Source organism: Ascidiella aspersa, chromosome 9, assembly GCF_963924565.1.
Source record: "Ascidiella aspersa chromosome 9, kaAscAspe10.2, whole genome shotgun sequence".
Classification (NCBI taxonomy): domain Eukaryota; kingdom Metazoa; phylum Chordata; class Ascidiacea; order Phlebobranchia; family Ascidiidae; genus Ascidiella; species Ascidiella aspersa.
Genome location: NC_139455.1, coordinates 2,504,202 through 2,518,548, shown reverse-complemented (window position 1 = coordinate 2,518,548; position 14,347 = coordinate 2,504,202). Strand labels below are relative to the sequence as shown.

The following is a 14,347-nucleotide window of genomic DNA, read 5'->3' as shown; positions in this document are numbered from 1 at the left end:
AGAGTAAAAATCTCAAAATCAAAGCGTATCGACACTAAACTTTGGAGCATAATAATTGTCGGAGATCGGAGTTAGAAGTAGTAAGAATTTTTAAAACGTTTGGAATAATTCGTAATAAGAATATCAAAGCCCATACAGAAGTAGGTATCATTTTGAACGTTTCGAATAACTCTTTATTTATTTTTAACATCAGATGTAAGATATTCAAAATGCCACCTACTTTTATATGGACTTTGATATTCCCACTACGCATCGACACGTTTTGGTTTAGCGCGGCTTAAAAAAAGCCGCTATATATGCTTGCGCTTCATGTCGGTAGACAGAAAACATCTGCGGCAAAACGATACAAAAAACAGCGGTGTGTCGCAAAAAAGCAGGGGCACATTTTTTTAAAAGTATGACTTCGATAATTTGTTGATGACGTAATTATTATGGCACGTGAGTTCAGTTCACAAAAATATTTTCCAAAATTTTGTTAATTGAATTTAAACAATAATAATATATATATGAAATATAGGTTAATTTGCTATTTTAATGAGTGGTTGAGCTAAGTATTGCAAAAATTTGCCAAAAATAGCCTTGGAAACGTTAATCCCACCCGTCCCCAAGTCAAAAACACACCGCTGCGCTTTATCGCAAACTCTAGCGCCATTTAGCGGCAAAAAGCCACCGCATGGTGGCGTGCCGCGCCGGAGAGCACTTTTCAGCTCCTGCAGCCCATTGTGACGTCACTTAGAAGTCTTTGTCCCAGCCCGAGGTCTCGCATTCCACCTTTTCGCTTTCGCGCTCGAAGCGGTCGAAATTCCTCAGGTCGGATGTGTCTTGGATCTCGGGAATGTAAGGAGCTTTCAGGTCGCCCTTGCGTAAACTCTCCCAATGAAAGCCCTGCGTAAAATCACCAGTGTTGTTAACAAGTCATTTAGAAATTTCTTAGGTCCAAGTCAAGTCATTTGACAAATAACTTAAGTCCAAGTCAAGTCTTCAGCAAAAATAACAAGTCAAGTCTCAGTCCAAGTTATCGGTTGCCCAAGTCAAGTCATTGTAGGAGCAAGTCAATTTCAAGTCATGTCATTGTATATAAAAGTAAACTGTTAATCTAATAAAATTGGTAAACTCGTCCGATTTTTAGCAACAATTTACCTAAAAAAATAACACAAACGTGATATACAGCTCTAAAAGTGTTTAATGTGCAAATGACTGCCTGGATCTCGGGAATGTAAGCAGCTTTCAGGTCGCCCTTGCGCAAACTCTCCCAATGAAAGCCCTGCGTAAAATCCAGTGTTGTAATGTCAAATGACTTGACTATTTTTAGTTTTGTTATTTGCTTATAGTTTAACGTTTAATTTTTGTGAAAAAATCCAAAACTCCTTAAAAGGTTGAGAACTACTGCGCCTAACTTCCACTTTTGCCAACAATAACTATGTTCAAACACGAAGTGTTCGCGCTCAGCACATATTGTATTTGCCTTTAATTTCCTACTTCATTGAAATAACATCGAGAAAATCTATCCTATTTTCCACTTATTATTTATTCAAAAAGACTTTTTTTTTAAAAGGTGCATCAAATTACTTTTATTACCCCCTAAAAAACATTGGTCCGCATTTTAGTAATAAATTAAATATTTTAATTTAAAAGCGTTTCAAGTCCGTTTTCATGAGAAAAACTCCAGTTGCTTACAGCGTGCTTCACAGAACAAAACCAACCCTATTACAAGCTGCCAATCGATCAAACCGACAAACTTGTCACACACAAGCACACACTCGGGTTTTGACACAAAATGGCGTCGGAAAGGCGAACTTACGGCGAACCATCGGTGGTTGCGAATCTCCTTGACTCCCTCCCGGAGGTTACCGAGTCTCTCAGCAGGATTCTCGCGGCAGAGGCGTCGGATGAGGTTCTGAGCCGTCTTCTTTATCTTGCTCTGCGAATAAGAGAGCGCGGGATTTTTAGTGTTTTTAATTTACAGTAAAACCGTGATTGTTTACAACTTTTACATAAGAGTTTTAAGAAAACTTTAAGGGTAATCAGGTTGCACTATATAATGACAATTGTATTCATGACAAGCTTTCCCACAACCGTGCTTCATCAGGTCAAAGTATAACATTTTTTTTAACCAAAGCGTATATATACGAACACAACTTCAGTTTAAAACAGAAAAACAACAACATAGCCTGATCTTTGTGCTTTACTTTAGGGTTAGGGCAGGGGCGGGCAACGTGCGGATCTTTGCCATTTTTTGTGAGGCCCTTCGCCTTCTTCCAGATATTTTTCCCTAAATAACGATATTTTGTGTGCACCAATGTTGGAACTTTAGCTCAATCAGTTTCCTGTTTAAAGGGCAATGTAGCCCATAGGCTACACCGCTACACTAATGCAGTTGTTGAACTCGAATGGGAAGCATCTATTACAAAACAATCTTTATTCATGAAATTTTACTTGCGTCACGCTGGTATGATTGTTTTGCAACAATTACACTTGTCTGCTACGACTTTTGCCGCGCATATTGACTGAGATGTTATGTTTAACAGCTGGTTTTGAATTATTGCTGTTAAATAGTTTGCGTCTATGCACGTCTGGCCTGGAACCAAACATTGACAAGTTGGTTCAAAATATCGAACATCAGCCTTCTCACAAACTTCTATTTGAACATCCACATGTGTGTCTGCTATGATATTTCATATTCGCTTGTACTTGTGTTTTTCTAGTAAAAGCTGAAAATATCAATTAGTGTTTATTTGGTGTGCGGCCCTCCTGTAAGCATTAAATTTCCTAACTGGCCCTTGTGTTAAAAAGGTTGCCCGCCCCTGGGTCAGGGTATAAATTTTCTTTTCTTTTTTTCTATACTTTGACCTGATAAAGCATGATTTGGTGATCTCTGGTTTACCCAGTACCCTGTAAAACACAAACAGGGCAGTAACTAGTTTTTCAGTGTTAAATAAAACGCCGGATTTCATAAATACAGCAAAACGTTTTGGACCGTTTCACGTGAGGTCGTGAGTTCGAATCTCTCAAAGTTTACATTCAAAACTTGCTTCTTGAAAGATCCGCACAGAGTTGTCCAAACTAACTTTCCGTTCCATAATTTTACGTCGTTCAAGGTTTCGTGCAAGCAAAAAAAAACCATGTAATCGAACACGACGGCATCGATTTTGATCGACCGAAAAAGCCACGAAAAACCTCGCGCTAAATCAATTCCAAGTGTGTAGACGTCCGATCGATATCGCCCCGTTGCACTGTCTGTGTTTTTACGTTGTTTTTCGACGAAGTTCAAACGCAAAGCCGCGAACCCTCAGACCCGATCAATTCTTGTGGAATGGGCCGGGACTTTTGACATGCGCGGTTTGGTTCGATTCTTGTTCAAAGCCGCATCGTCGCAAATCCGTTTTATTTTCTCTCGTGCGGTTTTGCTGCGTCGATAAATTAAATGCCCGAGTTGATTAGTTGGTTTTCCAGAGTTTTAGGGTTATGTGTATTTTGAACCAATATATTGAGACTCCAAAACCGTTTGCTCGGTTGAATTTAGACAGGTTAAATTCACTGGTGTATTTTCTGTAAGTTTGTTTTTCGTTTTCTGAACACATTTTTTTGATTTCGCTAATCAAAAAATTATATAAACGCAGTTTAGCTTATGACCTTAAACTTCATGTCAAAAAAGGATGTAAACGATTTTCTAAAATAATGTAAAGTCCCAAATTAAAAATATTGCTTTACAGTGCTTTTTGCAGTACAATGGAAATAAATTCATTTATCAGCTCGTATCAGAGATGTACAGTGTACACGCAGACGGTCCACGAAGCCCAGCAGCACTGGTAAGTTAAAAAAACGAGTGACTGCCAACCAAAGACTGGTTCTGGGTTTTCTAGTGAGTATTAACGTTAATTGTCAGTCGTACCGTATTACATGTTCGCCTACTGACGGCAAATTTGTCGCAAAACTCGTGCGGTTTTGCTACGTCGATAAATAGAATTTTTTTCATTTTTTAGATTTTTCCAGGTTATACGTATTTTAAAACACTTTATAATTTTAAATCTCCGAAATTTTTGCTTCAAATAGCTGGTTAGACATATTTTTTTGCGCATTTGTCTCTCGTTGCGGAACATTTCCCTATTTGAAAAAATTAAAATTAAAAAAACGCAGTTTAGCGTATTACCTTAAAACCCATAAAAAGTTTTTAAATGGATGTAAACAACCATGGCACCGTTGCTTACTAAATTTTGTTGGTCCCCTTAGATGTAAGGTTGTTTGTACGAACATGATGTCCCAGTATGGCTGGAGCCATTACCGGATTAACCATTAGGCTACAAGGCTAAATGCCTTAGGCCCTGGAAAAAATCGGCACTCATTTTCTTCAAGGGAAAATTTTTGTAAGGCTGATAGTGGTGCAGATCCGGTACAGTGCAGTTTTTGCTTAAAGACGAATAACTTGGCCGAGTGTATATATATTTATTACTTTTTGTAGCTTGGTTTGCAAAATCAGGCACTTGTCTAGTAAACAGCCTAGGCCTGCAGTACCCTTACTCGGCCCTGACCGGAGGTCGAGAGTTCGAACCTCATTGCAGGTGAATTGTTTTTCTAGCCTGCCTTGCTTGAATCATTGACTGACTGATTCGGCTAGTTAGTCTTCCAAAGGCTTTCGTTGTAGTGTAAAACACTTTTGATCTACAACTAGCTATCAGCAACTTCATTTAACTCATAATCAGTGATTTTAAGTCTTACCGGCCACTTGATGGCCTCAATCCCACGCAGCGCCACCCGATAAGGTTAAATAAACTAGATTTGCTTGTTTTTACAGCCACCTTTTTTGCCAAAAAAAAATTAAGAAAACTATAAGGTTTCTAGCTTGTTTTTCTAGCTCCTTGTCAACTCATAATCAGTGGTTTTAGTCTTACCGGCCACTCAATAGCCTCAATTCCACGCAGCGCCATTCGATAAGTCTTCATGGCGTCTGACGAATTGAAAGGGGGATTCCCCGTCAGCATCTCGAAGACTAGGATTCCGAGCGCCCAGTAATCAACTGCGATGTCGTGACCCTAAAAACGCAAATAGCGGTCTGTTAAAAAATGTTTTTGCTGTAAAGGTTGATATTAGTGTTGCGACAGTACGGTAGGTTTATGTGTATACCGGGTTGCCATTTCTCATGTTCACGGGTGGCCAGATATTTTGAAATCTGAGAGTACAGTAAATCAAATAATGGTTACTATATTGAGTAAACTTGATATTTGTTGTTGCAGTTTCGTTTGAAGTAACATTCCATAAAAGTTTTAGTAGGGGTGCCGCAATCTATTTGTTATTTCTGGGGTGCCATAAGCCATAAAAGCTAGTGTATAAATTAACCAACAGTATGGTTTTAAAATGTACTGTTTTAGAACCTCGAGATCCAAAAAAACTATTCCGAATTCCACTTTTAACAATGCATTTTGAAATAAATAAAACTTTTAGGCTGGCAAGGTTTGCACAAGGAATTAGCTGGAAAAATGTCATGCTTTAGTAAGAATATCAAAGCCCACAGGAGTAGATTTCTTTTTGAACGTTTCGAATATCTCTATATTCATTTTCAACATAGTGAGAAGGCACTAATTAAAACTAGTTATTCGAAACGTTCAAAATGCTACCTACTTCTGTATTGACTTTGATATTCTTACTACGTCTTACTGCGACCTCCAACCATTATACTCCAAAATATTAAAGCCCATACAGAAGTAGGTAGCAATTTAAACGTTTTAATATCTTGATTCGATTTTCAACATCGAAAAATAAATAAGGACATGTTAAAAATGAATAAAGAGATATTCGAAACGTTAAAAATGCTACCTATATTCTGTATGGGCTTTGATATTATTACTGCGTCTTACTACAACCTCCAACCATTATAGCCTACTCCAAAATATTAAAGCCCATACAGAAGTGGGTAACAATTTGAACGTTTAAAATATCTCTTGATTCATTTTCAATATCGAAAAATGAGTAACGAGATGTTTAGTAAGAATGTCATACTGAAGTAGGTGTCATTTTGAACGTTTCGAATATCTTTATATTCACTTTGAACATAGTGAGAAGGCACTGATTAAAACTAGTTATTCGAAACGTTCAAAATGCTAGTTACTTCAGTATGGACTTTGATATTCTTACTACCTACATCTATGTGTGCTTTGATGTTCTTAATACTACAACCTCTAACCATTGGCTCCAACCATTTTGTTTACCTTGTTGAGTATAACCTCTGGGGCGACATACTCGGGCGTCCCACAGAACGTCCATGCCTTCTCCCCATGGTTGATGCTCTTGGCGAACCCGAAGTCCACAATCTTAACGTAACCCTTCTTGTCCAAGAGTAGGTTCTCAGGCTGAAAAGGTAAAACGTATTTTATGTATTTTATTTGTTTTCAAATACACACCTTACTGTAAAAAAAGGGTTTCTCAACACATGGAGCGCCGAGAGCTTCTTTAAAACCGTACCTTGAGATCCCTATACACGATTCCTCTCAGATGAAGATATTCCATCGCTTCTACCACACAAGCTGTGTAGAACCTCGCCCTGGAATCGTCAAAGCAACCGTCGTCCCTCAACTTGGTCCACAACTCGCCTCCAAGACAGGCTTCCATCAGCATGTAAACGTACCTGGGAGTACACAGGGATTTGAATTACAGTTGATTAAGTGGATCACCAATACTTGACAGTTTGGCCCGGTACCCGATATTTTGGACAAAATGTATTGAGTTCTGATCCTATATTAAATTACTCTTCTCAAATAAGCTAAATAGATGAAATCGACATTGAAATTTTGTAAACCATTCGTTTAAGTTAATCGCAAAATAGCTCCTCTGGCAACTATTAAGTATGTCCGATACTTAATCCGTTACCGATAACCGATAGTTTTGAAAAAAGTATCGTGGACCGATCCAATACCAAATGACGTCATTACTACGTTCAAACGTTTTTTAATAGGCCACAGTTTGCTTGAGCGTTAAGAAGTTAAGTTACCTCCAGTTGTCAATCTACTTTTTTAATAAATCTACCATTAAATGTAGACTATGCTGGATCGCAAATCACGCCTTAAAATAAATAACCCAATTTTATCAACCCAAAAAAACGTAATTAAAATACTTTATTTGAACCAAAGTTGAAAAGACGCATACATGTCAGGAAAAATACGCTGTAAACAGGGTATGGGGTTTGTGTGGTTTGGAACAAGTCGTCAAACGGATATTTAGGGGCACAAAAATTAGCGAGGGGTGCAAAATGTAAGGGGGTTTTAAAGCACGGTATATTTTAAACATAAAGTTAACAACTAAATATTTTCGTTAAGAAGTTAAGTTACCTCCAGTTGTCAATCTACTTTTTTAATAAATCTACCATTAAATGTAGACTATGCTGGATCGCAAATCACGCCTTAAGATAAATAACCCAATTTTATCAACCCAAAAAAACGTAATTAAAATACTTTATTCGAACCAAAGTTGTTTGGCTTAATAACAAGTCCCAGTCAAGTCATTTGGGCCAAAAGACTTAAAAAGTGAATTGTTTTAAAACAGTAACTTGAGTTTAGTTAAGTCAAGTCATTGACTTGAGTCAATACAACACCAATTGCTCTATCGTTTGGCTAAAATGTGTCAAAGCGGAAGCTCACATATCGTTCTTGAAAGTCTTGAAGAGTTGAACAATGAATGGGCAGTTGGAGTCCCTCATTATCTTCTTCTCGCTGTAAATGTGATCCTCCTGTTTGGTTTCGACGATGTGACACTGAAAGAACACAAAAACGAAATGTTGCAACACTGAAAAAACAACTCGTCAAAGTCTGGCTCAAGGAAATTGTCAAAACAAGGGATGAGTCAGAGTCGGAGTTGAGACTCAACCGTCGGTTTACTTTGCTGGATGTTGGATTTGGACTCGGAAGTTCGCTAAGCCTGCCCAAGTCCCGAGTCCGATGTGCGCATGCGCAATACCAATTTTTTAAACTTAAAATGTAAATTGTGAGGATTGAATATCATTTGGTGGAATATTTGCCAACCACGTATTGTGTAAGGATGAGTGGATTGCTAAACATCCACCTTATTTGAGTTACGTAAATGGGTGAAATACAGGCTTTAGAGTCGGAGTCGGACTCGTGACTTGACGAAATCTCTTGTTTTTCATTCCTAGTTTTTACACGAATAATCTTTTTGTATAAATATGGGAATTTTCTATGTACCTTCTTATGCATTCGAGGGCTTTACACGAATACTTTTTTACACTATTTTTCTACTTTTTTACACGAATACTCTATTTGTAAATATTATAATTTTCTAAGCACCCTTTTATGCACTATTTTCCTACCAATGTTTTTTTGTAAACATAGGAATTTTATATAATAGGTACCTTTTTCATGCATTTGAGCGCGAAGCTGCGATCTGACTGATTGCGCAATCGCACCAGCTCCACTCGACCGAATCCTCCCACTCCGAGCACTCCTACGAACTCGAAATCGGAGAGGGACCAACTCTCGATGGTGGACGGCATCTTTCGGGGAGTCATCTCCAGGAAAGTACTAGAAGGACGGTTGCTCCTAGGCTTATCACTGACTATAAGCCGGTTAGCGGAGCTGCTGTATCTAGCGCTGACAGTCGACTGTTTGTTGATCTTTGTCTTAGTTGGAGCGTCCCAGTCCTTGTCCGCAAGGTTGCCGATCAGCTGGAGAAATGACTTCTTATCCAGCGTCATACAGCGTACTTTTGAGGTCTTGGCGATGACATTAGCCCCCCGTAGCCCGCTATCACTTCTCAGCGCTTTCTCGCCAAAGTAATCTCCACGTTTCAAGGTCCTTATGAACTTCTCGCGAGGTGTAGGGTCCTCTATGCTGTCCGTGTATTCCTGGCCCACTGCTGTTACGTCCACCTCCCCGCTCATTATAATGTAGAAGGTGTCACCGCTCTCCCCCTGCCTGATAATGTAGTCGCCCTTCTTGTACACGTCGTCTTCTAGGGCGTCTGCTATCTTTCCAAGCTTGCGTGGACCGATTTGCTTAAGCTGGGAAACTTTGCGAAGAGCCTGTGGGAAAATAGGAATTTAAATTATTTTATTATGGTTTGTTGCATTACGTTCATGCTGGATAAAATATGCCCCTTCTGCTTAAATATTCAATATTTTTTTTATTTTAAGTGTGATGTTTTATCTGCTTCCTGTGGGATTTGGCATTTTCATTTTTAATGGTTTTTCAATAAGTTTTTATGATTTTTTTTGCTCTATGTTTATTTTGGATAAACGTTTTAGCATTTTTTTTGTAAACTTTTGCTTAAATTTTTAATATTTTTTTTATTCAAAACAAACAGTTTTAAAACAGTAAAAAAAATTACGAACAGCTTTAAAACAGTGGCCGTACAGCCCACAGTGGCAGCGCAGCAAGCTGTAAAAACGTAATTCTCATTAGCACAACCCAACACTATGGCGTCACAATACATTCAACTTAAAGCGTTCAATAACGTGAATGAACAACTAATCAGCTTGGTTTTGAAAAGTTAAGTTGCCTGGAAATCTTATTGCACAAAAAATGTTGATCTTCAGGAGCATCGTGTTGGTTTCTATTAGGTGCTTTGCGGCCCCAGAAAATTGTCTCGCGGACCCCAAAAGGAACGCGAACCCCAGTTTGAGAACCACTGCTTTAGTTTAAACAAAGTCTTACCGCGTAAACAAAGACAAAAAATGACACACACACAGGCCACTTCTTATCGAACGTAATTTAAAGCACACACTCACATCGGTCACTTCAGTTCGCTTATCGTTGGACGCGTTCTTCATGATGTTCTGGTAAACGTTTCGTTCCAGCATCCAGATCTTGGTGGGCGTCTTGGCCGTCACCGTCGCCGTTCTCTTGCAGTTGTACAGGATCGCAAGCTCCCCAAACACTGTGCCTGCTTCCAAGCTGGTAAGGTATGTGTCACCCTGTTGGAAGAATAGGTGTCAGGTTAGTTTATATTCTAGCCTTTGTCTTTTTGCCAATCTTGATTAGACCGTATATATAGAACGCACGCTATGTATTAGTAAGTTGTAATTTTACGATGGCCATCGCTACTCCAACATTGTGCTTTCTGTGCACTTAGTACTACATATAGCTCGCCTAAAACATTTTATGCTTCCAAGCTGGTAAGGTATGTGTCACCCTGTTGGAAGAATAGGTGTCCGGTTAATAGTCTTTAATGTAGACTTATAGACTAATAAGTGGTGCTTAAATTGAGTCCGTGGACCGCTCGTAGTCCGTGAAAAAGTTTGAGAACCACTTGTCTATGTTCTAGTCTTCCGATTCAAATTAATTTAGCTAACTTAAGAGTTTTGTAGTTCAAAAAAAAGTAATTAATTACAAAATTCGCTTAAATTAAATCCAATTCTCTAAAATTTGAAGTTTCAAAATTCGATAGAAAAAATTCGATTTAATTTCAACCAGTTAACTTAAAAGTTTAAAGTACAAAAATTGGATTAAATATAATTAGATTTCAGTTAATCTAGCTCCCTTAATTTTTTAGTTAAAAACATTGATTAAATTCAATTCGATTCAATTTCATCCAGTTTACTTAAACGTTTTACGTTAAAAAAAATTATAAATTACAAAAATCGATTTAGTCAAATTCAATTTTCTTAAATTTTAAGTTAAAAATTCGTAAAATACAATTCGATTTAATTAAATCCAATTCGCTTAAATTTTAAGTTAAAAAATTGGTTCAATACAATTCTATCCAGTTGCGAGTTTTAAGTTGAAAAACATTTTGATTAAATACAATTCGATTCAATTTCTATCCAGTTAACTGAATACCAACCTGCGTGACATCCAGTCTTCCGGACTCGAGGATGTAGAGCCTGTCTCCGTTTGTTCCTTCCTTGATGAAGACGTCGTTCTGCGGCATGCTCCTCTGCATGTAATCGATCATCTCCGTGATCTGATCCTCGTTGAGATGCTTCAGGAAGTCGTTGTTGAGGATCGCCTGGAAGATGAAAAAGAAATAAACATTAAGTATCGGAAAGCTTTGGTAAAATGTCATTAAAAAGAGCTGTCACTTTCTTATGCAGAGTTTTATGAATAAAGAGTTGAACGAGTAGAGTTACAAGTGATTTAATCGTGTTAGAGTGGAGTTTGCAACAATGTCTATTTCAAACAGTTTGATAACACACTTTGTTAAAATTGTTCATTTTTGTGAGACCTTCCTTATTCGGTTACTGTTTGTTCCATATTAAGACAAGTTTTTTGATTGTTGATATGTGGAGTACCAAAAAAACGGTATAGAGTGGTTTAGTTTGAAAAAAAGGAAGAGTCAAAAAGACATGGCTATAGAGTGGAGTTCGAAAAATTAAAATAAAGAAACTAGATGTTGATGGTTTCATCGTGTTAAAGTGGAGTTTTGTCATATTGCCCATTTAGGGGCATTTATTGAAAGCTAGATAGACTGTAAAGAAACCAAAAGTCACTGTGTTTATAGATTAGGTTTAGTTAATTGTCTGTTCTTTAAAAGTCTTGTATATTTATACAGTGTTTGGCACAAAGGAAATGGAGTTTTCTAATAACCCCCATCGATGGGCTTATCCGGAATGTAAAGATAAAGACATCAAAATGCTAAAACCGACTAGTTAGGATTTAATTCTTTTAGGGGGTTAAGTTCAGCCCCAATACAGTCTAAATCATTATTTTTTAAATATCTAAATTTTGGAGATAAATGAGGTAGTAAAGTTATAAGCTATGGCTATAATTCTATTCAAAATATCTCAAGGTTCTGTTTTTAATAGGGCACATCCTTACAATAAAAGCAAAGAGCTTATGAGGAAAATCATTAACACTTTAGTTCTATTTTTTTTAAGAAAACACAAAAAGTTACTACATAGTTGTAGTACAGAACTTTTTAAATGCACATTTCATTGTACTAACAATTAAGTGCATTATATTGTTGTCAAAACCAAAGTTAGATTTAAACCATACGATTTTCTACGACAAAAAGTTAGAACAGTTGTGCAAATTTAAATTTTGTTAAAAATGAATAAAGAGATACAAGAAACCTTACAAAATGCTACCTACTTCTATATGGGCTGAAGTCGTAAAAATTTCTACTATACGTCTATATTTTAAACGTCCAACAATTATGCTTAAAGTTTTGAAGTTGTACCTCTCTGAGCACTTTTCGTTGCTCTGGTGTTTTGTCGTGCTTCTTCAGGTCAACCCTGGTCTCGACTTTTGTTCCTGGAACCGCCAACCTTCGGTCCTTGTTGGTCACAGGTGGCGCCACCTGACGGTAAATAAAAAAGGACGGTGTTTTAACTATGCGAGTTGAATTGCTTGAGGAAATAAATCCAAATAGACTGGACCGCGTTTCTTTAGGTTAAACAAGTTTATTTTGACCAGACAACATCAGTTGTACCAATTCGCATTTATTGAACTAAATGGCTTTTGAAAAACATGGTGTTTATTAGACTAGTTGCTTAGTTTTAAAAATATAGGCGTTCAATTGAACAAGATGGCTATTAAAAAATAGGTATTTACTGAACTCGATTGCTAGTTTATTATTACGTTGGTTTAGTAAGAAGTACTAAATTGGCAACTATAGTCGTAGTCATTCCACTTTCTACCACTCGTATTATTGTCACAACATATGGGTATGGTAAAATCTTATTATCAAGAAAACAATGTGTTCAATCAATGTTCATAGTTAGGGCGGTTTAAAACAAAATACTGAACTGAAAATGTAATCACAACCGTTACATCGTACTGTACCTCCAACACTTTGGCTGAACAAACATTGTTAAAACTTGTGCTGTCGGTCCGCCAATTGATTAAGGTGCAAAAACGTCCTACGCAGATTTACTGAGACCACGCCTAACATGACGTGCGAATTTGAGGGCATCCAATAGGGAAATAGGAAATATATTTATAGAGAGAAGCAAACATGGCAAAGAAAAGTGTCTGGGCTTGGTTTTCGCGAACCTTTTTAGGAATTTATCCAGAAAGCAAAACCGATATTCTTGGTATAAATTCGTCACTTGGCAAATTTGCGTTCAGCGGTAAAACAAGATAGTTGCTGTGTGACACGATTAACAACACCCGGTATATTTCGAGTGTTTGTTGTACTTGGGATGTTTGCTGTTTGATGCACTCGAAGAAATTTACCCGTCCTGTTTGAAACGTCAATATTTATCTTCTCTTCGCAAAACTCGATATTCCGTAACGATTTCTGAGATTTTTCTATGACTATCATCATGAAATATTAAGATTGTTTCTCAGCATTCTCAAAATTTGAGAAAATTGCGGAAGAACATCGAAGATATGTTCAATGAAAACTGTTTGCTACGATTAACTCACGTGCTTAGATCTTATGGAATCGAGAATTTCCTTGAGTCGAACAATTTCTTCGTCTCTCTCCCTAATCTGCGTGGCGACATCGGGGGAATCTTGCTGAAAAAATAAAAAAATACTTTTTGAAAAAAGTTTTCGTAAAATCCTGTAATTTTTTGGGGGGATTTTTTGCCGTTTTCTTGATAAAATAGCAGAAGAAATTCAAATACATGTCGAAACGGTCCCCCAAATTTCTCCAGCGGTTTCCCAAAAAATAATAAATAATTCGTTTAAGCAAATATGGCTATTTTTTGGTATTTAAATGAAACACTTACGGTCTCTTAAAACTACTTAGCGGTCACCCAAACCAAACCTTAAAAACAAAACCCTGACCCCTTCTATAAACTATACCCGACGTAAACGTCTTGAATTTGATTAAAATAAAATGCCATCGACCAATAAATAAATTAAAAGTTTAGTCTCACGTTGTTGGATTGTAAAGTAGCGAGGGTGTCATTCATTCTTGCAATCTGCTCTTCCTTCGCAATCAGTTTCTTCTGGAAGTTTCTTTCCATCAGCTGCAAAAAGCGGATGACGGGTGAGTTATTAAGTGAAAACAGATGAGAGAAAAGTCCTCAATAATACAGTTCTGAGGTTTTGGATAATCGTACATACACATATATGTAACGTTGTACAAAAATTTGGAGCATAATGGATTGAGGTTGTACTAAGACGTAATAAGAATAATATCAAAGCCCATACAGAAGCAGGTATCACAGGTGGTAAAAACAAATAAAGAGTTATTCGAAACGTTAAAAATGATACCTACATATGTATGGGCTTGGATGTTATTATATGTCTTAGTAGAACCTCAAACCATTATGCTTCAAATTTTTGTACAACTTTACACATGAGTATATGTACAATTAAACCAATATCAAAATTATTGTTAAAAATCGTATTAGTCTAACAAATCAGAATAAATTGTGTGATCGTTCCATCAAATTAAGCAAAAAGTTGCTTTTTTGAAAACTGGAAATCAAGTGACACTGTTTAACGACAAT

General features: G+C 37.1%; 1 protein-coding gene across 1 annotated transcript; it reads right to left on the bottom strand.

Moving 5' to 3' along the window:
• Positions 1-707: 707 nt before the first annotated feature.
• Positions 708-13,852, bottom strand: LOC146131863 (cGMP-dependent protein kinase 1-like). Its single transcript, XM_083397580.1, has 12 exons — positions 13,769-13,852; positions 13,311-13,403; positions 12,121-12,240; positions 10,786-10,950; positions 9,731-9,916; positions 8,357-9,025; positions 7,629-7,741; positions 6,457-6,619; positions 6,204-6,344; positions 4,890-5,030; positions 1,802-1,921; positions 708-885 (listed from the first exon to the last, which is right to left on the bottom strand). Exons 1-12 carry the CDS (start codon positions 13,802-13,804, stop codon positions 733-735), a joined length of 2,100 nt encoding a protein of 699 aa, XP_083253706.1. The 5' UTR covers positions 13,805-13,852; the 3' UTR covers positions 708-732.
• Between the last annotated feature and the right edge of the window lie 495 nt (positions 13,853-14,347).

What these genes read in the sequence shown, in the direction of transcription:
- LOC146131863 (XM_083397580.1), bottom strand. Translation starts at nt 13,804, where the DNA reads ATGAATGACACCCTCGCTACTTTACAATCCAACAAC. An exon ending in ATTCCATAAGATCTAAGCAC is followed by an intron (nt 12,241 to 13,310) that starts GTGAGTTAATCG and finishes ATTTACCGTCAG; the next exon opens with GTGGCGCCACCTGTGACCAA. An exon ending in AGCGAACTGAAGTGACCGAT is followed by an intron (nt 9,026 to 9,730) that starts GTGAGTGTGTGC and finishes ATTTTCCCACAG; the next exon opens with GCTCTTCGCAAAGTTTCCCA.